This window comes from Ascaphus truei, chromosome 7 (genome assembly GCF_040206685.1).
Source record: "Ascaphus truei isolate aAscTru1 chromosome 7, aAscTru1.hap1, whole genome shotgun sequence".
NCBI lineage: Eukaryota > Metazoa > Chordata > Amphibia > Anura > Ascaphidae > Ascaphus > Ascaphus truei.
Genome location: NC_134489.1, coordinates 34776362 through 34801320, shown reverse-complemented (window position 1 = coordinate 34801320; position 24959 = coordinate 34776362). Strand labels below are relative to the sequence as shown.

The following is a 24959-nucleotide window of genomic DNA, read 5'->3' as shown; positions in this document are numbered from 1 at the left end:
GAGCCCAAAAGTAGTGCATCATCCTTTTTGTTTTCCTAAATTGTTCTTTCAAAAGCTGTTGTGGGTAGTTAATTTTACAAATGAAGCTGCAAACGGGAATTTTGGAACCAAGTAATGTGTAATTTGCAAAGCAGGATATTATTTTAATAAAAGGATATTGCTTATCTTAATTGTTTGTTCTTGTATAGCGCTGCTAGTCTTACATGGCTCTTTACAGATTTTTGCAGACACAGCCCCTGCCCCATAGAGCTTACAATCAATGTTTTTTGGTGCCTGAGGCACAGGGAGATAGTGACTTACCGAAGGTCACAAGGAGCCGACACCGGGAATTGAACCAGGTTCCCCTGCTTCAAACTCAGTGCCAGAGTCGGTGTCTTTACTCACTGAGCCGCTTCTTCTCCTATCCTATGATTATTGTCCAAACAGAAGGGCGCAGATGGGTTCGCATGGGGTGGAAAAATGTATATAGTGTAGTATTTTAATAATGCTGATTTAGGTATCAAATAATGACATTTTGCACTCAAGTAAATTGCTGTTCAATAGCTTTCAGCTCTTAGTTGCATCTCTTGACCACCTTTTCCTTCCATCGGGTTATGATCTGCAGAAAAGCCTCAAAGGAACACACACACACGAAACGGACCATGGTGTAATATGCTTGCATTACAAAAATCCACTTGCAGAGATCATCTCACTCACAAACCTTTGACCCTGAAGAAGCGGCGACCCCTGGCTGTAAAACGCGTGGGAACGGGAATAGCAGAGACTGGCGACGCAGGCCGGGAGTGCAGTCCGGGCACATGGTGACGTCACATGAGGTGAACAGAACATCGTGGGCGAGCACTCCGTGGCGAGATGACACCAGCCACACACTCTGAAACACACAGATTTTAATATTGTGAGCGAGATGATCTCTAGAAGTGGATTTTTGTAATACAAGAACATTACACTATGATCAGTTCCGCGGGTGTTTGGGGAAGAATCGAGGGGGTCCAGCGCGGAAGGCTACTTGTGTGTGCAATATATCTCATTATTTGATACCTAATCAGCATTATCAAGATTGTCACTTTTCCCCCATACTGTGCTGTCGGTGGCCTTTTGTGTGGACAATTGAAATTCTCACTTTTGTTACTTAAAGTTATGAAAACCCTGATTGGATTGTACTGTCCACATTTTCACACGTCCTATATTTTTTTTGTTCGACGTTGTTTATGGGTTTTTAGTACCCTAGGTATTTTGTTTTTTATGCTTGTATTATATATATGTTTTTTGTTTTTGTTTTTAGCACCTTTTATCCCGCTAACAGACTCCGAACACAAATTACTCCCTCTGCACTTTGCTGTGGATCCTGGGAAGGACTGGGACTGGGGCAAGGATGATTCAGACAACGTCAGGCTGGCCAGGTACTTCCTAACATTCAATGCTTGTGCTACCGGAGGAGCGAGTCACACTTTGCAGAGACTCTCTAAGAACCAAACAGGAGAATGAGGGGGGCGGTTCTGCTTTAATTCCTGTTTAAAGTGTCCTGCAAAACATTGCATGACCATGTCGCGCTGCCCACCTCTGCCCTGAAGGCTGAACAGCTGCATATTGCCCAACAAGATGTTCTCTCTCTGTCGCTGTCTTATGTGAAGCGAAGGTTTATAAATAATAAACGGTCTGCACCGTCCCCTTCCTTTCAGCTTGCGGTGTTTGACGATGGTGGTAACTGAAGCGGTCATTCTCTTTGAACCGTTTCTTTATATTAAATAATTATCAGAACGGGAGCTGCAGATACAAAACAAAGATTCTACTTATTTATTTTTTAATGCCCATTATTGCTGCTAAATATGTGTATTTGGGGTTCTTACAGCCAACCTTCTTTTAATAAAAAAAAAATATATATATATATATATCTATATCGGGTATATATTAAAGCAACACTCCAAGCTGCCGTTGTATTTATTTTTTTTATATTTTATTTTTTTCCCTTTAATATGTGCACCAATAGTGTGGGAACCGTGGTTGACACTATAGGAAAGGACTCCCCTCCCCTACCCCCACCCCCCCCCAAGCAAAACAGGAATCCCCTCGGGGAGGACGATCAGCCCTAATAACTGGGACGCAGGCCGCCCAGAAGAAGACACTCTCTCCCCCCCCCCCCCCCTTTTTTTTTTTTTTTTTTTTTTTTTTTTTTCCCACCCCTTCCCTCCCTCCCCCCCTCTGTGTTCTCTTTTATCTTTCTCCTACTTTGGAACTATACTAAGCTTCCCCCTCTTGGGAAGTGATCTTTGTGGGCAAATTACCTTGCCCCCCTTCCACAAAATTTGAAAATGGTGTTATGTATTGGGATGTAAATATTGACACTTGTATATATGTAACTGTGTATCTACCCAATAAAAATGTTTGGAAAAAAAAAAAATATGTGCACCAATACAATTCACACAATAAGTAATTAGCTAAGTTGCCGTTCGATCTGTGACGATTTGGCTCAGGTGTTCACTAAATGAATGCAGAGGAGTATTCTACAGTCAGTGTGACTTTGTATATGGTTGCTATAGAAACAAAACAAGGCTTGTTACATTACAAATGTCATTCAGAGTTGTTCTTTGAAAAAAGAATGCTACAAGTATTTTCTCATAGTACAGAACTGATTTATTTAAAAAAAACACACATGCAGCTCTAAATAAATGGTCTAATTTTGTAGTGAAATGAAGGGAAGTACCTGTCTGCGCTGGCCTTTTACATTTGGCAATTAGCGGTGATCAGTGATCAATCTCTAATAGTTATCGAATGAGTGGAAGTATGTCATTTGGATCTGTTTTCTCTGAATTTCTTTCTGAAATCGAGGGTGGTGGAGGGAGGGGGAATACAAAAACGTGTGTGTGTGTGTGTGTGTGTGTGTGTGTGTGTGTGTGTGTGTGTGTGTGTGTGTGTGTGTGTGTGTGTGTGTGTGTGTGTGTGTGTGTGTGTGTGTGTGTGTGTGTGTGTGTGTGTGTAAGAACGCAAACCCACTTCCGTGTGTGTATATATTTGTGTCATTTGCAGTGGTACTGGGTTTGTGACCTACACAACAGAAGACAAAAAAGTACTAAGATGATGTATAAATAATGTCTCATTGGATGTAGCTTTGGTGCTTTTATGTCTTTTTGTTGAACATATCTTCTGACAGACACCTCGGAGACATCCATGCAGAACCCACGGTGTATGGATATGTAAGGCCGTGTTTATAGTGACCGCGATGGCGTGCGCCGCAAACAAAAGGCCGTACCTCGTCCTATGGGGCAGGCCATACAGCGCAAGATGAAGCGCGATTCTCGGCCAGACAAACCATTTTGAGTTTGTCGCACGACGGCCGGTTCACATGCGCGGTTCAGCCAATGAGGGCGATGTCACGGCCACGCCTCCCTGCCGCATAAACGCGGCACACAAATTGCGCGAGCGACAGGCGCGCGTGAAGTCACGCTCCGCCGCGCACGCAACTATAAACCCGGCCGAAGTCAGGACCTGCTCCCTGACCCTTTTTTTTTATTAAAGATTTGCTGCTTCTTGTAACATTCCCATTGGGAAACATACCCCCTGATATCCACTCTTTGCTTCTAGCAGCAGGAAATGTACGTGCATTCTCATTGTGCAATTTCCAGTTGGGTCCATCTTACTAAAAAAAAAAGACATGTATGGATTTACTTTCCCTGAATGTCTGGCCTTGTATGTATATCTCGATCTGTATAGCACCATCCCTGAACCTAGAGCTTCACAGAAGTGGGAAACGCAACGAAATAATAGGAGACATAATGGGATGCATTAAACATAAAAGTAATGGGGGTTCGGGGGGGAGGGAGAAGTCCCTGCCTGGAAGAGCTTGCAATCTTAAGTGATATGTAGGGAGAACTTGGAGAGTGTTTTTAGGATGGAGAGAGGGGGTGCTTAGCAGATATTTAGGGGAAGGGCATAGGGGTGAGGGGCAGTGAGGGAGAGCGGTTATAAGTGAGAGAGTGCTTTAGATACAAAGAGGGTAGCCAGAAGACATCCTTGAGCAGAACGCAAGAGACAAGCAGGTATATGACAAGAAATTAGGGCTGAGATGTGAGGGGCAGAGGTGTGGCTAGCCTTAAGAGAGGAGAAAGTCAGTAATACCTTTTTTAAATGTTTTTTTGTAAAATCTTTTTATTGGAGATTCTACAGACTTGTACATACAATACATTTTTAACGTGCATAGTGTAGCAGATTCTTATACAGGTATCTCTGTTCTATACAATATTCGTTTTGCATTATTTCCTTTTTCATTTTTAATATAGTAACACTTGAACCTTTAACTCGACTTGTAAATACTTAGCTGTACTGTCAATTCGTAGTTTCACTTTATCTTCAACGTCTTCCCTCTTGATAGTATACCCCGGCCTTTGCTTCGTCTGTTTTGGACCTCGGCCAGACTAACTACGTCGTTCATATACAGACTCTTCAATCCTATGTTTATACTCCGCCTCTCCTGTGCAACCCATACCCCTCTGTCTGATATCTTGAAGTATTTATTTCACTAGTCTTATGGTATCGTCAGTAGTCCTGTTGGGTACCTTTCTCCTTTTAAATGTTTTAATGCTATTTGCAGTCACCACATCCATTGGTAGCAAGTTCTAGAACAGGGGTGGGCAACTCCAGTCCTCAAGGGCCACCAACAGGTCACGTTTTCAGGATATCCCTGCTTCAGCACAGGTGGCTGTCAGCCCCAGCTTCAGCATAGGTGGCTCAATAAGTCCCTGTATCAGCACAGGTGGCTCGGTCACTGATTGAGCCACCTGTGCTGAAGCAGGGATATCCTGAAAATCTAACCTGTCCGTGGCCCATGGGGACTGGAGTTGCCCGCCCCTGTCCCAGAAGCTGAATGTGGGCTTATATGGAAGGGCTTTCTATTATTTGTTTTGCAGTCTGGATCTGATTATATTTGGAGATCTGATCTACTCCTTATAAACCGGTTCAATAACTTGTCTAGTAATAATAATAATAAAAAAAAAATACAACGTTTAAAACCTGCCCTGTGCAACCATTTGATTATATATATATATATATATATATATATATATATATATATATATATATATATATATATATATATATATATATATGCGATATTGCATTGATGTGACTTTTTGTTTTGTTTTTTTATTTCTAGTGTAACATTATCATTGGAAGCTAAATTAAACCTGCTGCACACGTACATGGCGGTTACCTGGCTCTCTCTGCCATGTGAAACACAGGTATGTATGACTTAGTGCGCGAGGACATCTTCACTGTATACATTGTGAGCGTAACGAAACAAGGACGTGTGGGATCATGATGCAAAAGCAATCTCTCTGACACAGGGGTTCCCAATTCCAGTCTTCAAGACCCCTCCCCCCCCCCCCATCAGGTCAGGATATCCCTGCTTCAGCACAGGTGGCTCAGTAGAAGATTGATTGAGCTACCTGTGCTGTAGCTGGATATCCTTAAAACCTGACCTGTAACAATGTAAAAATGAAAAAAAATAAAATAATAGACAACAAGAAAGCCGTATTCTTCCCATGTAATGTAGAGGTAGAGATGAATTAGATCAGGGGTGCGCTAACTGGGGGGCGTGAGGTTTGGGGGGGGGGGGCAGCGGTTAGAGGTCCCGCGCAGCATTTTAAATTAAATGCCGGGGGACCGCGCGAGGCCTCTATCTAACTTACCTTGGCTCCCAGCAACGTATCGTCATGGTAACCGGCGTCAAATGCCGCTGTGGCGTCACGTGACGTCGCATTGCCATGGCAACGTGCCGTCACATGACCCTGCTGCGTCATTTGCCACCGAGCAAGGGGGGTTGGGTTTACGAGCAGGGGGAGGAGCGCAGGATGAGGGACGCAGGTGGGAAAAGATTGCGCACCCCTGTTACATTATAGTATAATGTTTCGTATGGTAATATATTTGAGCAGGAGAGAAGACTTCAAACAGACGAGGGCTGGAGGGGAGGGAAGACATTTTAAGGCCACCATGCTGATCTATCCGACGCGTGACGGGCACTTGCAGTTAATGTTTGCACTGCTAAGTAAATCTGGTCCCTAATTTTAATAAACAAATCCAATAAATCACGCCCATTTTTAACTGGGAGAAGTACAGCAAAAAATTTACATTAAAAAAAGAGGCATCTAAGAGGGGGTATGTTACTCATTACAAACCTATTGAAGGTTAATACAAGGTCAGTACAAATTACACCGGGTCATCCCTTGCGATTGGAAGAAAGGAGATCGCCAGCAGCGAAGGGAAGGGTCCTTTACAGTTGGGGCAGTAACGATGTAGAATGTAATTACCGTTGAGCTCGATGGGTATATGTCTAGTTTACCATATTACTATCTTACACGTGGGTTTGCAACACTTTCACTGGGAGTCACTAACCTTCGATATAAGTTATCGTACCGCACTGCCATGTTAACTGCCATTGACTTGAGTATTTGTTAATAGGGGATGGTAATGCAGTAACCTGTACAGACGTTAGTAAATCTCCCCTTTCCAGGAAATGACATTTGTATTGTTTCACAAATGGATTGGTGTACTCCACTGGAACATGTCTGGCTCGAGCCATGCGTCGTTCTTTAATACCTTCTTTTTTTTGCCTTGTTACGCAGGCTCCTCTTGCCCAGCCCGAGTCTCCGACTGCTTCTGCCGGGGACGACGCCCGGTCTGCGGCGGAATCTGGCGAGTCCGACAAAGAGTCCGTCTGCAGCAGCTCCACCAGCAACGGGGGCAGCAAAAGCGGGAAGGAGAAGGACAAGGAGAAAGAGAGGGCGAAGAAAGAGAAGGACAAGGAGAAAGAGAAGAAGAGGGCCGACTCAGTGGCGAATAAGTTGGGTAGCTTCGGGAAGAGCCTGGGGAGTAAGCTGAAGAAAAACATGGGTGGCTTGATGCACAGCAAGAGCGGGAAGGCAGGTGTAAGCAACGGGCAGAGCGACACATTGGAGAAGAAGAAGAAGGGATCCCTGAAGGGGAGGAAAGGCAGCAAGGAAGACTCGTCCGCGGGTGACGTGTCTGCCTCGTCGGAGAAGTCCGGCACCAGCAAAGCGGTGACGGACAAAGCGCAGGGCGATCCTTACAAGTACAGCAATGACGTGAAGCTAAGCCTGAGCATCCTACGGGCGGCCATGCAGGGCGAGCGCAAGTTCATCTTCGCCTGCCTCTTGAAAACCAGCGACCGCCATCCCTACCAGAAGCAGATGATCCAGAGGTACCTGGCTGACGCGGAGGAACGTTTTGTGGTCGAGCAGAAGCAGAGAGAGACGGAAAAAAAGACACTAATGAACTGTGGCGCGGCAAAGCGGTTGGAGCAGGACATGGTACAACCCAAAGCTGACGACCTGCTCCCACTCCCATCGTATTCCCAGGTGACGAACACCTATAACATGCAGGGCACGGAGCACGGCCTGGGTACGAAAGTGCCGCTACCTTCCAGTTACTCAGGGGGCTTCACTATCCCCCGACCCTCTATAGTGAACACATCCGACTGTTCTCATTCTCATAGCTACCAGGAAAGCAGAAGGCAAGTGGCCGGCGGCTCCTGCAACAACCTGCCTTCCTACGCCACACTCCCGCGGCACTGCATGCAGGCCCGGCCTCACCCGTACCAATCCAGCCCACCGCACCTGGGCAGGCCGTCTCCCTTAGAGACGGACCTGCCACCGGTGTATCCCGGGGACTGCGAGCAGGCGCCCTGCGTAACGCACAGCAACGGCTGCAGAGAGTACGCAGAGCACGGCACCTTGCCGAGAGCCGTAACTACGGACCACGGCAAAAGCAGAATACTGTATAACATTCAGCAGACCAAGTGCAAGCAGCCCAACTGCACTTTTTACGGGCGTCCCGAAACGGGGAACTTGTGCTCCTGCTGTTATAAAGAGGAACTGAGGCGGAAAGAAAGGGAAAAAGAGGCACTAATACACAGGTTCTGAAGACTCAAGGCTACCTGGTTTTGACTGGCTTTAAAAAAAAAATCACGGAGGGGGGAGAGGGGAAATGCATTAGTGTTTTTCAGTCTTCTCCATTCCATGTTCAAGGGGTGGTTTGATCTCCCCCGTGGAGCGATTTTACAGTGGCAGTTTGGAGAAAAACCACCTGGGATGGTATTTGGAGCTGGAGAAGAAAGATCACATGAGATGGTTAGCGTTGGGGGTCTGGGGGGGAGAGATGTGCAGCTGGGTACTGTGTAGGCGTCGACCACATTTCTAAATTGCATGAATCGTTCCATAGCACTTTACTACAAAGACAGAAATCTGCTGTTGCTTGTCCCTAAAGTGCTGGCAATTTCTTCCTGTCCTGCATCAGCACTAAGCCGGGTTTGTAAGCTTTCTGCAAACCTAGCACACGTCCAAATAAATCCATACATCTTTAAGCCTGTGCCGGGCTTGAGGAGCCCACCGCAAATTGCTTAGCAAGGCAGCAAAAGGCTCATAGCAGCAGTAAATATGATGGAGGGGTTTCTGCTCTGTCGCTCTTCTTTCACCACCTTTTTCTTTCCTTCTTGGAAAATGTAGAGACCATGCTGTGTTCTGTAGTTGCCTTTACCCCGTGTGCGCTCATTTGCCTGTCATTACCCAGAATCCCTGACTGCAGTGGAGCTGTCTGATGCCTGTGAATGTGCTCACGAGTGGTATTTTTATTTGCTGTACACCGCGCAACTCCTCTCCCCCAGTATTTCCATGTAATTGTGGCCCGGAAGCTGATTTCCCCACGCCCCTCGCCTGTTTATTATCAGTGAGGAGTTGCAGGCTGGGGGTGTTTCATTTGATCTTCCAGGGCAACAATTGTATGGAATGAAATTCTGGAAGCAACGTTCTGATTTTTTGTAACGAGGTGGGGGGGTTTGAGGACTTGCTAGTGTATCCCAAGACTCTACCACTATTCTATATTAATTTCACTTTCCAAATCAAGCCACCATCGAAACCATAATTTACAGCTCTGAACGTAGGTGCTATTAAACCTGTAATCCCTCTTTTGCAATAAACACCGGTAATTTATAGTGCTGTTTTCAGCACTTTTAAATATTATTAGGCAATAAAATCCGTTAATTCCGATTTTTAGCGAAAAGGGCAAGCGTTTCATACACTGCCAGAGAAAAAGAACACAAAGCTAGCGGACACGGCGCAGTGTGCACATGTGCGGGGTGTTTAACATATATAATCGTGTCAGATATTGCAGCTTTAATGCAGCATCTGTCTAGTGCAGACCTAACAACAAGTCCTGAAAGCTGCTATGGAACGGTTGGTTACGTTGTATACGACCTACAATTGAGTATTGTAAATCGAGCAAGCCCACAACCTAGGGTTTGTCCTGAAATCTAAGCTGCTTGTCGACATCTTCCCTTCCCCGGAGGTGATGGCCCTTCCGGCAGTGAGAGGGTTAACCCTTTCGGAAGGTGGGGGGAGGGTCGGGTCGGTCAAGGATATCGGCTAACTTGATTGCGATTGGCCGCATTATGTAACCCGTACCTCGTTAGAAGGGTCTCAGACGCTCCTCTTAGCCAGCGCTCTTCGTTGAATTGAATCTGTTGCATTTTAATTCTCCCTGTATGTTTTTTATTTTCATGGGATTAGCGCAAGATGAGCTTTTCATACCGAGCTGGTTTCAATAGTCCGATTTTGCTTTTAGAGCAGCCAGTCCCCACACAGGAATAATGTTCTTAACCCCTTTCCCTGCCAGAGGGGGAGCAGAATGGGTTAATTACCATTGGCAGGTAGACCTGCTGATGCACACACCGGCAGAACCGAGAGGGATAGGACTTGCCTTACACCAGTAGTGGCCAACTCCAGCCCTCAAGGGCCACCAACAGGTCAGGTTTTAAGGATATCCCTGCTTCAGCACCTGTGCTGAAGCAGGGATGCCTGTAAAACCTGACTTGTTGGTGGCCCTTGAGGGCTGGAGTTGGCCACCCCTGCCTTACTCTGCTGCAAATTAAGTCATTTTAGGTAATTTTTCCCTGTTAAGTTGTTAAAACCGTTTTCTACGGGACCCTCGCTTCCCACTCTACCTCTGTTCTGGCAGATATACATTTTTTTAGAAGTATAACTTTGGCTCCGTTTTGAAGAGCCGTATACTATAGCTGATCTCAACGAGTGAAGATAAATAGATATTTTTGATATTGTCAGGCTTTAGATTAGGGGGGGGGGGGAGGAAAGGAAATAATCGAAATCTGAAATTTTTGGTCATTTCTGTTCTGTTAAATGCCTTTTGCGTTGACATTTTTTCATCTCTCGGGTGACCGGAGACCTTAGATTTCGGGGCTTACGTGGACCCCTCTTGGTCTGGACACCCAATCACGCAAGGGGTCCATAAATATGTTGAACTGCCACAGTTGACCGTTTTTCTAGGTTGTGCTTCACTGCGATTGTTTTCCGTTCTGTTCTTGATTTAGCCATAGAGAGCAAAATGTAAATATTAACTAGCCGAAGCATAAAACCTTTTTATGCAACTCATTTTGAATTCTTTTTTGTTCCCCTGATTGACCTGTAAAATGAAGGTTCATACTCTTAGGCACTTTTCTCACGCAAGTATGTACATTTAGTTTTTTTGTTTTTTACGGCTTTTAACCAACCGCAAGTTGTGGGGGGGTTTTTTTGGTTTGTTTTTAATAACAATGCAATATCTTGCTCTAGCATTTTTTTATTTTTTAGTAAAGGATAAAGAACATACTGTTTGCCAGGTGTCTAATAGCCGCTCGTAAAGTGATTTTATACGCAACGCGTTCTCTCCCCCGCCCCCCCCGCCCCCATGTTAGGACAAGTGGTGACATCTAAAAAATATGGACGGTAAAGATAGTTTTGTTGTAAAAATGATGTAAATATGAGAATATAGACTCCTTTTTTTCCCCTCTGAACTCTGATCCCACGATCAGGAAGAACCCCTTGTGTGGAGGTGAGCGTTTAGCACTGCAGTATTTGCACAAACCTTTCTAACTGTAGGGCACAGTGAGGAAGTGCTGTCGTAGTTACAAGGGTTCATGTAACTAGAGATGTACGCGCGTTCGCATCTTTGGAATCGGACACCCCCCGAGCCTTCTAGAGTTGGCTCTAATTGCCGAGGAAGGGGGTGGAGGGGGGGTGTCTTGATTCCAAAAATTCAAACTTGTGCCTCTCTCATTGTAACCATGTATTATAATCTTATCATTATTTTTTTACATTTTTTTTTTTTTTATCAATTAAAGCTTTAAATAACAAACCCTTTGTTTCAAAGCAGCAGTGCCACTTAGAGATGGATGTTGGAGCTGCATCAAGCTGAACACTCCCCCCACCCCCCTCTTTTTACCATTACATTTTGGCTTTGGAATATTGAAATTGCTGTTGTAAGTTTTCTTGCTAACGAGCCAATTATTAGCGCTGAGGGGTATTTATCTCTGGGACTGGGGGGGGGGGGGAGGGGGGAGTGTCTCTTGGCAAAATAATCAGTGCAGTCGGCCTAGCAAGATCCCTCCTCTACCCCCCACAATTTGGAATACAGTGAAAGAAGCCGACCAGCAGAGGGAAGGTTGTGTTTAATAGTGACCCACTTTGAGCATCAACAAAAAAGCCTTATTCCAAATGGCACAAGGGTAAATGCCACGGATATAATCATTTCTCCAGGACCGGAGATTTATATGATGCAAGATTTAAAGCTCCGAGAAACGGTAATCTGCTTTGCCGCACAATAAAATAAACGACTGGCGGATTAGGTCGTGAAATGATTGATCAACTAAAATACGATGGTTAAAAGAAACTTGTTCAAGTGGCACTGCACCTTTTAAGTGCATAACTATGCAATTAAGTTGGATGTTAAGCTCTCTTGCTGAACACATTCTGGGTATAGACAAGTGTACTTACTATAAGACCTCCCCCCCTGCCCCTTAGTGTCGCAGTAACTGGTCGGGCGGCGAGATCTTCAGACACCTCTGACGGGTCTAACACAATCTATATACCTGTCTCGGATCATCTCCCATAACTGCTTGAATGAATAATAGTGCTTGCACATTTTCTGCCACGTATGACAAATAATGTGGCCGATCTACACGGGGATAAGCCCCCTACAAAAAGCGGAAGTGTGTTTGCGGATGAAGGCCTGAGATCTCTGCATCATGGAGTGCTAGGGTAGGGCAGAGCTGCTCAGCGCATTAGCAGGAGACTTTCTCCCGCATTGAGGCAGCGAGAAGCGCAGGAGGTCGGGTTTTTAACCATGTAATAGATGTTAGTCATTATTAGGTACAGCCTGTCCCCAAAAATATAGAATAGGGGTGATACGTAGAAAGTCAAAGTACTCTCAGAAATATGCAGAATTGTTTTCTTTCTTTTGCAGTGCTAGTTTACAAGTGTAAAATAAGGGAGACGCACAAACCTTTGACATTCATAAGAAGAAATAAACTTTGAACCTAGGTATAAAACCACAGTCTCCTTGGCTGCAAAATAGAGCTGAAAATGTACAGTGTGCTTATACATCCCCATTGTACCCCGGGCCTGTAGAAAAACAAGTACTACACTTTATAGCAGGGGTGGGGAACTCCAGTTCTCACGACCACCAACAGGCCAGGTTTTCAGGATATCCCTGCTTCAGCACAAGTGATGCAGTCAATGACTGGGCCACCTGTGCTGGAGCAGGGATATCCTGAAGGACTGGAGTTGCTCACCCCTGCTTTATGGGATGCTGCCAATCCCCTCTTTGGCATTGTGGTTTGTAGGATTCAGAATAGTTTCTTCAGCCCTGCTGTATTTTGCGATAAAAGGCTTGTGAGTAGCACCCACACGCACCCGTAGGGTGTCCATGGTGACTATTGCCCTAGAGAAACACGTGACAAACTGTGCTCTAAGATTTTGCATGAGAACAACTTGTTTCTCAGAGAGCTATTCTGCAAACCATTATCCCCTCCACACTGCAGGAGGGATCTGGGGGGAGCTTTGCAATGCATCTTGGCCTCTTTCTGTGACCAGCTGCACGCTGGGCAGTATTTGACACTGGACATCATTACCGGTTTGCATTGTATTTCAGCACAGACTCATGGCTCTGTGACCATATGGTATAGAAGCCATGTCGGCCACTAGAAAAACTCCAGGGGTATATTCCCCAGAGTGCAATAGCCATGACACCCCACTAAGATTGTTACCGTACTTCAGTGAATACTCCCCGAGTGTGATCTAAACTGAAACACGTATCACAAAGTTTAGACCGCAGGGTTTTGCAGGCTGTGTTTTTCCTCTTGGACACACAGGTTAAATGTGTTTTTCCTGCTGTTTTTCAAAAATAACACTGGGTTTGCCTTTGTGTTCACGCTCTGACATTTTTGTATCTGGCAAAATGTTCTTTCACGTTCCGTTATTGCAGGGCTGGCCAACTCCGGTCCTCAAGGGCCACCAACAGGTCAGGTTTGCAGGATATCCCTGCTTCAGCACAGGTGAGCCACCTGTGCTGAAGCAAGGATATCCTACAAAGCTGACCTGTTGGTGGCCCTTGAGGACTGGAGTTGGCCAGCCCTGTGTTCTTGCATAGTTTAAATGGAAGCCAAAGTTCCACGTGGGTTTGTTTTACCTGTGTTGACACAATCTGACATTTTGGATCCTCACTGACTCAAGATCCAACTTCATTGCTTGAAGACATCGGCTTTCAGAATCATACACTCGCATTTCATTTTCACAGCACTGTTTTTCTGTTTTGGTTGGTAAGTCAAGGAACAGTTACAGATCAGAAATAAAACCTATTGATTTTGCTTAAGTTCCAAAAGTGCATTGTTTTTGGGGTGGAAGCACAAAAAAACCTGCTCCACTGTATAATATGTATGTCTATACATTTCCAGTCCGCCGTCGCCTCCTTCCTAGAGAAAAAAGCAATTCTGCCCCTTCACTGCTAGGGTGTTAAGTTAGGGTTAAAGGGCTTACAAGTTTGAGTTAATGGAACCCATGCCTGAAATATTGGTTTGTATATGGTGCCCTCTTGCAGTTAACCAGTTAGAGATAGACCAGCTATAAGGAGTATTATTAATGTGCTACAAAGCCAGTTTCCTCTTACTGGAGAATAGTTCAACTCCGTTCAAATGATTGAGACGAAGCGGGAGATTCCCTCAACTCCGATACCTGGAGGCGCTCCGCGATCTTACGTTAAGTGGGAGTCAAATTGATGACCGTTAACATGGGATCGCCCTGCAATAAACCAGATCAGAGGTTCGTGGGGGGGGATCTCTGGCCTAAAAGCTTCATCATAGGGCACATTTGCAGCATATGGGGCCTATATATTAAGAGACGTATTGAAAGCTCCATTACGCCTATGTAATAACCTGACATTTCTCAATCTGTGACCACACCGATGCAAATAGTTTCTCTTTTTTGGTGGGCACAGAAATGGACTCTGACGTACAGATGTGAATGTTATATATTATTTTTTTTAAATAATGTTTCTGTGCGCCCAAAAATAGTGCATCAAAATCGTTCAAATTGGCATGAGCCCTAAACAACCCGGTAATGGTGTTGGCGCAGAATGCAGTTGCTATGTATCGACACAGAAAATGTATTTGACGCAGCAGGGATCTTTTTATTATGTAAGTTAACAGAATATATTTTCACAGTACGGCTATTGTTAATAATATTACACTAATAATTTATATTTGCTAATACTGGTGAGAAAAAAAATACACATTCTGTCTTAATTTTAATTGCATCAATCTGGTATTCAACATAATCCAATGTGTCATCTCATTTGAAAGATCAGAAAAGTCTTCCTACATATTACACACGTTTTTATGAAGGTTTGTATTATTATTATTATTATTTTTAGCACTGATTGTGATGGCCCCCTCCCCTCCACCACCCCAAAGATTCAAATATTATCTTGGTACTTGGGCTTCTTCGTGTTTAGAGGGGATACAAGGACATAGAATTCTGCTTCTGCCAAGTCTATTCTCAAGTTTAAGTGGGTGTCACTTAATGTTATCAATAGTTATAGACAAGGGGTGGCCAACTCCAGTCCTCAAGGGCCATCAACAGGTTAGGGTTTTAGACTATCCCAGCTTCAGCACAGGTGGCTCAATCGGTGGTGCAGTCTTTGATTGAGCCACCTGTGCTGAAGCAGGGATCTCCTGAAAACCTGACTTGTGGACCGCCCTTGAGGACTGGAGTTGGCCACCCTGTTATTGACTTAAGCAGTCCAGCTCTGGACCCCTAGATCTCATTCATTTCAATCCTGTGACCTGGACTGCTTTTATTATCGTGACATTTCAGCGCACACCTTATACATCCAAACAAGCGATGCATCTGAGTCAATTGGGCAAATGTGTCGAATTGTGCCTGGAATGTTTGTTGTACTAAAATCTCACTACATTGTTAAATTGTGAAAGAAAAGTAAATGGAAGGATGTAGCATAGCCGCATAGATCCGGGAGTTTGAGACATGGGCCGTTTTTTTGTTCGTTTGATTTGCTCTTTGACCATCTAATTCTTATTAAAAAATATATATATATATATATATTTTGATTTGTATTTGTGTTCCTGACTGCGGAGTACTGATCTCCAAATATCTGAAAACTCCATGTGTGAATCTCTAATCCATTTCTAACGGGAGATAATGGGAAGCGCTGGCCACGCGCCTGAATCCAGACTGGCAAATCTCCCACGCCGTTCCTCACCCGCCGGGGAGCCGTTTGGGCAAAAGAGACGTAGATGTTTTTGCAGGAAAAGGCAAATAAAACTGTTTTATTTTTCTCAAGCCATTGAGTCCTTGATTTATTGTCTTTAAACCATTTCACTGGACGGCAATGCATTTCGCTATTGCGCAAAAGGGGTTTATAGGGTTTGTAAAAGACGGTCTCTCAACCCCGCGTGGACCGGCCAAAGCAGCACTGCCCAAAAACGCTGGCACAGCAAAGGACAGCGCTACAATCCAGCATGTCCGGTGCTTACCCTAAAGGATCCCCGCGCCCCACAGTTACAAGTAGCAGGAATTGTATTGCTCTGGCATCACAATTTGGGGGTAGGGCTGCGCAGCTAGCGGAACCCATTCCGGGGCGCCAAACACATTCGGCTGCCTCTGTGGGTAATACTTGACCATTTTGTTAGGGTTGGGTTGAGGGAACATAACCATAAGGAGGTTAGGTGGAGGCAGCAGTGATTCCAAAGGGTTAAAGGGCATTTCTTAGGAAGTTCATAATGGTGTTGGTGCATTTAACATTCACTCAGGTTAAAGGGCAATGAGAGGAAATAGTCAGATATTACCACCATGTGAGTATATTTGTGTAGGCATGCGCACATGCGTTTGGGTAGGTAACATATATATATATATATATATATATTATACTGTATATCAAAGGAAAGTCCGCTGCACTCATGAAGGTGATGTATACATTTATTTAATCTAGCAAATACAAAAATTAAAATATAGGCGATGTTTCAGACCTATCGGTCCTTTCTCAAGCCCCTCTCCCAGTGTAGTACACACTGACAATAGTGTGTGTTACAAAGATTTTGGCACCAAAACATCCCCCACATGAGCCTATGGTGGCTCAAAGATTATCAGTTCAATCATTGTCCGGTCTCAATGTGTCAAGTGGTTTCACCGGTAACATCCGAGAGCTGCACCTCCAGACGGCATAAGATAGCAGATCCTGCGTCTTTTCTCCAATAATGTCCTCAGAGCCAAGGTTCACACTGGCTCTGCAATCTCACTCTGCGTCCTGCAGTTCCTGAGCGTTACCACAATCGTTGTGGGAAGATACTGTAAGCTCTGAAGGAGCGGAGTATGGAGATCACGCCCCCTCAGGCTGACCGCGTCTAAAGCAATGAGCTCAGCAACCCGCATTCCTGTGTTGCAGGGGAAGCCTCACCCCCCGCGTGCAACCATCAGCGTCCTAAGGCCACGCTTATAGTGCCGGCAACGTCAGGCTGCGGTTGCTGGAAAAATCAAATTGAGATGAGAGCGCGATCGCGACCAAGCCGCCGTGCTCACTATAAACGTACTCAACGACGGCGGCACTATAAGTGCAGCCTTAGACGTCAGTCGCTGGATACTGGGTAATAGCAGTTTGCGGGAGAGAGGGGGGAAGAAGGGAAAAGAGGCCACAGGAACTGCATACACTTATTGTAACACAAGCGCTCATATGAAGGGGGGGGTGTGCTGGCAACTACTATGATGTATTTGCTAGATGAAATGCATACAGCTGACTTTGCGCGATCTGGAGAAACTATTAAACTAGGGGCCTCCCTAAATTTGCCGATAATCAACAACCCAACTTTACAAGGGAAGAACATGTAGCCCGTGGAAACGTGGGCAGGAATAAATCCATTATTAAAACCGGTCGATAAAGGTGGGGCCATAGTGGTCATTGATAGGTGAAAAATCTTAGGCCAACTATCTGAGATGCACAACTATAAACTACTGATAGTTAACCCGACACCCAGGACTAAGAATAACATTCAGGATATCTTGGGGAGAGCTGAAAAAACGGGTATTATTTCTAAACAACGGAGATTTGTTTCTTCCAGTGGAGGAACCTATTATTCCTGTGTTTTAAACTCTTCCAAAGATTCACAAGAGGTCGGAGAAGCCCCCGGGACGGCCCATAGTAGCTGAAATGTTTCGACCTTTAGTGGAGATGGGCCCCTCATATATCCAGGACACTCCACCGTTTCTCTTAAAATGAAGACATCTACAACCGTTGACACAGGACACGATTCTGGTCACACTTGATGTCAACAGCCTCTACACTTCAATTACTCATCTGGAGGGTGTGGAGGACGGTTGAATTTTATTTGAGGAGACTGTCACCATTAACACTCCAATAGAGCCAACATAAAATGTTGTTCATGAAGTTGGTATTACATGAACATGATTTCCTCTTTGAAGACAATTTTTACAATCAAGTGAGAGGTACGGCCATAGGATCTAACGCAGCCCTGTCCTATGCAAACATTTTCATGAACAACTTGGAGAAGATGAACGTATACAGCAATCCTCTATAAGAGTTGCCATACCTTGGTTCAGATACATCGATGATGATTTCATGATGTGGACGGGCCGCGTTGATTTCCTCATACAGTTCTTGCCAGAATACAGAATACATCAGTCAGAACAATCTCCTTCGCATTGCATCATGATACAAAGGAGGTGTGTTTTTTAGACAGTAGAGTATACAACCAGGGTGACTTGGTACAGACGGATCTAGTCTCTAAGCAAACTGATCAGAACACACTGCTACAAAATAGTCGCTTTCACCCCTCCGGCACCATACGCTCATTACCCAGGAGTCAACTTTACAGGGTGAAGAGGCGCTCATTACCCAGGAGTCAACTTTACAGGGTGAAGAGGCGCTCATTACCCAGGAGTCAACTTTACAGGGTGAAGAGGATAGTTGGCAAGCCAGATGTGGTTGATGACAGACTTAGGCCTAGGACATAGTGCAATCAGCGTCGCTGAGGCGGGCTGAGCCGCGCTGAACAGATGCACAAAGCCCTTGCATCTGTAATCAGCGCGGCTATAGTTTCTCCCTCCGCATACGTGCTGACGCGTGCGGAGGCTGAGAAACTTCCCAGAGACAGGCAGTTTTGAAATTTGCCGCTCGGGGAAGTGAAGGAGCGGTCACGTGACTGCTCCAATCCAATGGGAGCGGGGGACTAGCCCCGCCTCCTGCTCCGCCTCCTGGCACGCCTCCGTTCCGCCCCCGCCTCCGCATTACCCCGCCCACAGAGCAGGCTCACTGCCTCGCCTGCAAGGACAGAGAAAAGCCCCATTTTCAGCAGGCGAGGCAGAGCAGGAGCGCGCTCCAACACACTATGTCCCAGGCCTTAAGCAGATAAGAGAAGTTTAAAGCTAGGGGGTACCTAACGTTTGGACTGAATGAGGAACTGGGTAGAATTCAGGGTCTGGATAGGGAAGCTTTATCATGACCTAAAATGTCCAAGCCTAAACTTGCACGTATCCCATTTGTCAGTACATGTAGCACTGCCAGTCCTACTATTGGTAGGATAAGAAAATAGGGGCCCTTGGTTGATTTCAGACAATGCACTACGTAAGGTACTAACCGCTCCCCCACCTAGGGGGGATACTCCTTTGCTGTATATTATTCGGGCTGGATGGTGATCCTCGCCTTACTGCATGCACCCAGCTGGAAGCCAAGTATTTTTTTATTTATTTTTTACATCTACCTATTCTGTGTGCCCTGGACATATCTGTTCCCTCTCTCCTCTCTCTCGTTATTTTTGTAGGGCTTCAGGGTCCCCTATTTTTAGGGTTCAACAAGAGACTCCATTTTGTCCCGAAATGATTAGGAAGTAGAAAAACTTTTCCCATACAAAAAGAAAACTATATCTCCATTTTACAAATGTAGACTCTTAGGCCAGTGTCTGCTTAATAGCGTTCCAAATTCAGGCTCAAAAGTCGACCAATTTCTGACCAACGCAAAAAAAAAAAAAAAAAAAAACTTATTTTGTATAGCAAAGGACTACACATCATTATACAGTATGCACAATAAAAGGCTTAGATGCAGTCTCCTTGCTATAAAAATCCATAACTTGTGCACTAGGTGGCAGTGCCAGTCGTGTGTGTGTGTGTGTGTGTGTGTGTGTGTGTGTGTGTGTGTGTGTGTGTGTGTGTGTGTGTGTGTGTGTGTGTGTGTGTGTGTGTGTGTGTGTGTGTGTGTGTGTGTGTGTGTGTGTGTGTGTGTGTGTGTGTGTGTACGACTGGCTGACGCCATCTAGTGCACACGTTATGGATTTTATAGCAAGGAGTCTAAGATAGATAGATAGAGAGCAGAATTAAATGAGTTCTTCAGTATTAGGTGATACCTTTTTTTATTTGGACTAACAATTTTATGTCATAGGACAAGCTTTCGAGAGTGTTCCTCTCTTCCCCGGGTCAGCAATACTGATATACAAATGTTTCTACAACTTAGACAGGGATAATATAATATAATTATATATATATATATATGTAATTTTATATATATATATATATATATATATATATATATATATATATATATATATATAATTATAGCATTTCTAGTGTTTTCTTATTTACGTTGACAACATGGCTCTTTGCAAACTTATCATTTTTGTAGTATAACGTGGGCAGTGTACGTGGCTCTGTACATAGAATTTTGCCGGCACAATGAGTCCCTGCCCGGTAGACTTTATAATCTCTAATCTTGGTGCCTGAGGCACAGGAAGATAAAGTGACTTGCCCAAGGAGTGTAAGAGCTGCGTTACCCGCTTCATTACCACTGAGCCAACCTGACAAAGTGGCCCAATTGTTATAGTTTCTATTCAGCATTTCTCATTGTCTCCCCGTCAAATGAAAAGGGCCAATTTAAATCCCACTAATTATGATTTTTAATAAGCAAGAGCCAGTCTGATTAGAGACAGCACATTTTTGTTGGCCCAGTTTGAATCCGTAGCGGATCGGCCGGTTACTTTGGGCCGCGGATTTTAGCGGATCAATCTCAAAAAGGGCGATTTCGCGTTTTACGGATTTTTTTATTTATTATTACCTTTGCTCTCCGGATTCCGCAATTCTAGAGCATTAGGGCTGAATCCGCGGATTGGATCCTACAAATCTGTCCGCGGGTTGTATCCAATGGTGGTTTTTTTGATGAATCCGCGTGGATTAAAATCGACCAAATCCGTTTGCAGATTTTACACACTGCGAAACGAATTTTGGGTCGAAAATGCGAAGAAATCCGAGGAAAAGGATGTGGGCAGATTCGCCCGTCTCTATGGCAGACATCCCAATGGGGGGCAGTTGTGTGTTGGCAGGGATTGCTGCTACCCCCTTATACTCGCCAATGGGTGATAGGCTGCACGCATGGTGGGTGGCTTCAGGCACAACTCTAGCTGGAGCGACTTGTGCCCTCTATGTGGACGCGATGAGGGAGTGTTGTGGCCGTGACGTCACGGAGCTGGTTAGCCCCTCATTGGGGAACCACTCACATGGCCCGGCCGTCACGCGACAAAAACAAATGTATTTGTTTCCCCGCATATCGCGAGCGCCGGCGCTTCTCGTTGCGCGCGTGGTAGCACGTTCTAAGGACCGCCTCATAGAGGCACTGGATTTTGATCGCGCGCTTGGTCGCGGACCGCGGTAACCATGGATGCGGCCTTAGGTGTGTCACTGATCAGTCTGTGAATGGGCTCCTGCATGGTGTGTGGTCTTGGCATCTTTGGGGGAAGAGGGCGAGATGTTCCCCTGGTGTGTTGGAGGATGGCGAATGAGGAGGGTTTCTGAATGGAGAAAGAAATGAGGTGTGTGTCTGATACCTGCGGGAGGAGAACAGGTGAAGATGAGATGACCGGTACTGGTGGGAATTAGAGGTGGGTGTCCCCTGATGTCTCTGCACTAGAGAGGGGTTTGCAGAATGTCTCCTTGTATAATGAACACCTTGGGACCTCCGGAGAAGCTCCATTGTTTGACAGAGCTCTTTTTTTCAGTGGATCAGCAAAAAACAGAAGGATATACTAATGAAGAAAATATTCCCGTAAAGAAGGGAACAAAACCTCACAGATGAAGCCACTCACGGGGACCATCTTTAGGTGACCTTTATCTTTTAGTGCCATTATTTGTAAGGTTTCATCCCCTTCTTTAGGTGACCGTTTTCTTCTTTAGTATATTCAATTTGTTTACCTCGGAGGACCACCGTAAATGTTACCGAGATTATATTTACTTGGAGTATAATGAATCATCCTTGATCACTATGCTGGTGTCGGTCTGTTTGCATATTGTCACAAAGACCAGGATTTTAAATCAGGTGTTCTCAACTCCAGTCCCCAAGACCTCCAACAGGTCAGGTTTTGAGGATATCCCAGCGTAAGCACAGGTGGCTCAATCAGTGTCTCAGTCTAAGACTGGGCCAATGATTGAGCCACCTGTGCTGATGCTGGGATATCCTCAAAACCCGAGCATTAGGGGGGTTGGAGTTGAGCACCCCTGCTTAAAATAGTGTGTTTGCCCCATCCTGAGATTTCCTGAGTCCAGGTCACAGGGAATCTATACTTGATCTTTGCTCGAGTATCGCACACCTTATTTTCCTGATGGGGCATCATTTGTATTGTGTGTGGCATGTATCCCAAAGCTTTCAGTTTCTCATGACCAAGCAATGCTTTAACTAGTAATGAATATTCTTCACCTCTAATCCAATCCCTGCTTGTGGGTTAATGACATACAACATCTGAACTCTGCAGCTGACAGGACCCGCCTTGTTCAAATTCCAAAGTGTGGAGCTGTCCTAATGGGTGGTTAATCCAGATGCCTATATAACCATCTCCAGAGCTGGATTCTGTTGCAGAGCAGGGCTCCGGCATATAACTGGAGAGGAAATTCCATTTGCCTTCAACAGGTTTTTGGAGGGGAGAGGGGAGAGGGAGTATATGACATTCCTCTGTGATAACACAGTGGGATGGGTGACATTCTATCACAAGGAACACTCAAGTCTCTCCACATGCCTGTGACAATCTCTTAAACACCATACATGATACAAGTGTTGGCATGTCCCACTGGAACCTTTGGATTGTTAATGTTTGGGTATTTTGACTTACAGGTACCACAGGGATCTGGACCGGTGACCACTCCAGTAGCTGGACCTCTGCTCTACATTTTCGCGTTTCTCCCCTAAGAAGGGATCTGCTGAGTTTCAGATGCTAAGCATTATCGATGGGGAATAGATCTATGGATATCATAGCAGTATTGTGACACAGCACATCCTATAATTTGTCATATTGTAGTCAATTTCAGTAACTAACAAATTAGATCAACCTCACTTTTTTTTTACATTATATGTTATATTGTGCACACAGGGGGGCGCTATAAAAAAAATACAATAATTTAATTCCACATTTTCATCTCTTGTACACAGTCGCGGCTCTGCGATTTGTGCCTGCATTAACCCTGACAGTACTGTGGGACTCCCTGCATCGCGACCATGTAATTGCTTGTGTATCGTTCACTAAAAGCATCCACTGTATGTCACAAGGGCACCGTTTTGCTCACTCTTTGACAGTGGATGTCATTGAGTTTGTCTAACTCTGTGTTTTTTAACCGGGGTTCCTAGGAACAACAGGGTTCCCCGGGCGTCCCTAAAGGGTTCCCTGCAATTTTCAGGTGACTTGAAAACGGTACCAAATAAAGAAGAATTTACAATGCATCTGATCTCAGACGCGCTATTAGAGAGGGTTGGGGTTCCTTACAATATATCTGATCTCAGATGCGCTATTAGAGTGGGTTGGGGTTCCTTACAATGCATCTGATCTCAGACTACTGTAGTAATGAATCTCAATGCCTTTCACACTTTCCAGTGTCACATATCACATCAAAGGCCACTTCCTTCTGGGTATACCACGATAATTGTGCTGTAAAATCATGCACGGCTGTCGTAGTGTACATATGAATGTATACATGGTTTGAGGCGCACTGCCTGCAGTCTGTTGCTGGACCCGGCGATAAAACTGTCCTAATGGTACATTCAGAATTTGCATCTACCACCTAAGTCTGGGGAGGGCAACTCCAGTCCTCAAGGGCCACCAACTGGTCAGGTTTTCAGGATAGCCCTGCTTCAGCACAGGTGGTTCAATCAGTGGCTCAGTCTTTGATTGAGCCACTGATTGAGCCACCTGTGCTGAAGCAGGGATATCCTGCAAACTCTACCTATTGCTGGCTCTTGAGGACTGGAGTTGGCCTCCCCTGCGTTATTGCATAGTGAAAATGAAATCCAAAGTTCCGTTTTTTTGGTGTTTGAGCCACCTGTGCTGAAGCGGGATATCCTGTAACCTGACCTGTCGGTGGCCCTTGAGGACTAGAGTGGCTCACTCCTGGCCTAAGTCCTGCGTCACTGACCCCTCCGGCACTGAAGCATTTAAGAAGGCCTAAGACCCAGAATTCCTAACTGTCTGTTGCTCCAGACGTGATTCTCTCTGCGGTCCTGCTGGCCAAGTGCATGAAACTGGCTCAGCTTCTTTGAGATTTTAATGAGTGGAAGGAATCGTTTGCTGGAATGACAGTGACCTCATTCTGCTACTTCCCAGCTGCTTTTACTTTGGAAACGTCTGATGTGAATAACAACTGCCCGTGTCCCGGGCCAGATTTTCACGTGGCTCCCAGCGATGTTTTTCTGTTCCTGCTGCCGAATATATTGAATATCATGTGTTTTCTTTAACGCACAGTGACGGCAAATCCCTGTCCCGAGGAGCTTGCAATCTTATCGCCATCCCAGGGCTTCTCCAGTCCTCAAGACCCCCCTCCCCCAACAGGTCAGGTTTTCAGGATATCCCTACTTCAACACAGGTGGCTCTATCAGTGGCTCAATCCTGAAAACCTGACCTGTTGGGGGGGTGGGTGTAGGTCTTGGAGTTGAGAACACCTGCCTTATCCTGAAGAGCTTGCTGTTCACAATCCTTACTTTGGAAATCGCCCTGTACCTTTTTAATATGTCTGTGTTATAACGTTAGAAAATACAGGTGGTGAGTATCTATCCTGGTAATTTCACAGGTTATTAAAAGGTTTGCACTATGCATGTCCCAAATTCCACATTTTACTATTGGGGTAAGTTTGGCAGAGTTCTATAAGTATTAATCTAAAGAGTGCAGAGAGTCTTACACTCTTCTATAAAGCGGGAGACCCCATTCCAAGAACCAATGTCACACATAGATTGTAAGCTCTCCGGGGCAGGGGTTTCCTTTCCTATTGTCTGACTTTGTTGCGCTTATTGTATTATTATTGCCTGTTCTGCATTTTCTTTGTAAAGTGCTGAAAACACTGTGGGCGCTGTTTACATACATACATACATACATTTTATTAGTGTTCTGTTAAACTTCATTTTTCTGATTTTGATAATATATATTCTTTGTTATTGCAGTTTTTTTTCTTTGCGTTGTCTGACACTTGTGAATTATCTTCGCATTTAGGGTCCAAGTTTCACATCCGTACGTGAGCGCGGGCAGGATACACTGGTTAAATGCTTTATTCTTAAGGCACAGTGGGATGTTCCATCGCAAGATT

General features: G+C 45.0%; 1 protein-coding gene across 2 annotated transcripts in view; it reads left to right on the top strand.

Moving 5' to 3' along the window:
* OTUD7B (OTU deubiquitinase 7B) overlaps window positions 1-15689 on the top strand; it is a 60485-nt gene extending 44796 nt beyond the window's left edge. For both annotated transcript variants that reach the window (XM_075607632.1, XM_075607631.1), the window contains exons 9-11: window positions 1283-1400; window positions 5147-5231; window positions 6615-15689. In XM_075607632.1, the coding sequence (XP_075463747.1) occupies window positions 1283-1400; window positions 5147-5231; window positions 6615-7931 (1520 nt within the window). In that variant the 3' untranslated portion in view covers window positions 7932-15689. The remainder of the gene's footprint in view (window positions 1-1282; window positions 1401-5146; window positions 5232-6614) is intronic.
* The last annotated feature ends 9270 nt before the right edge of the window (window positions 15690-24959 follow it).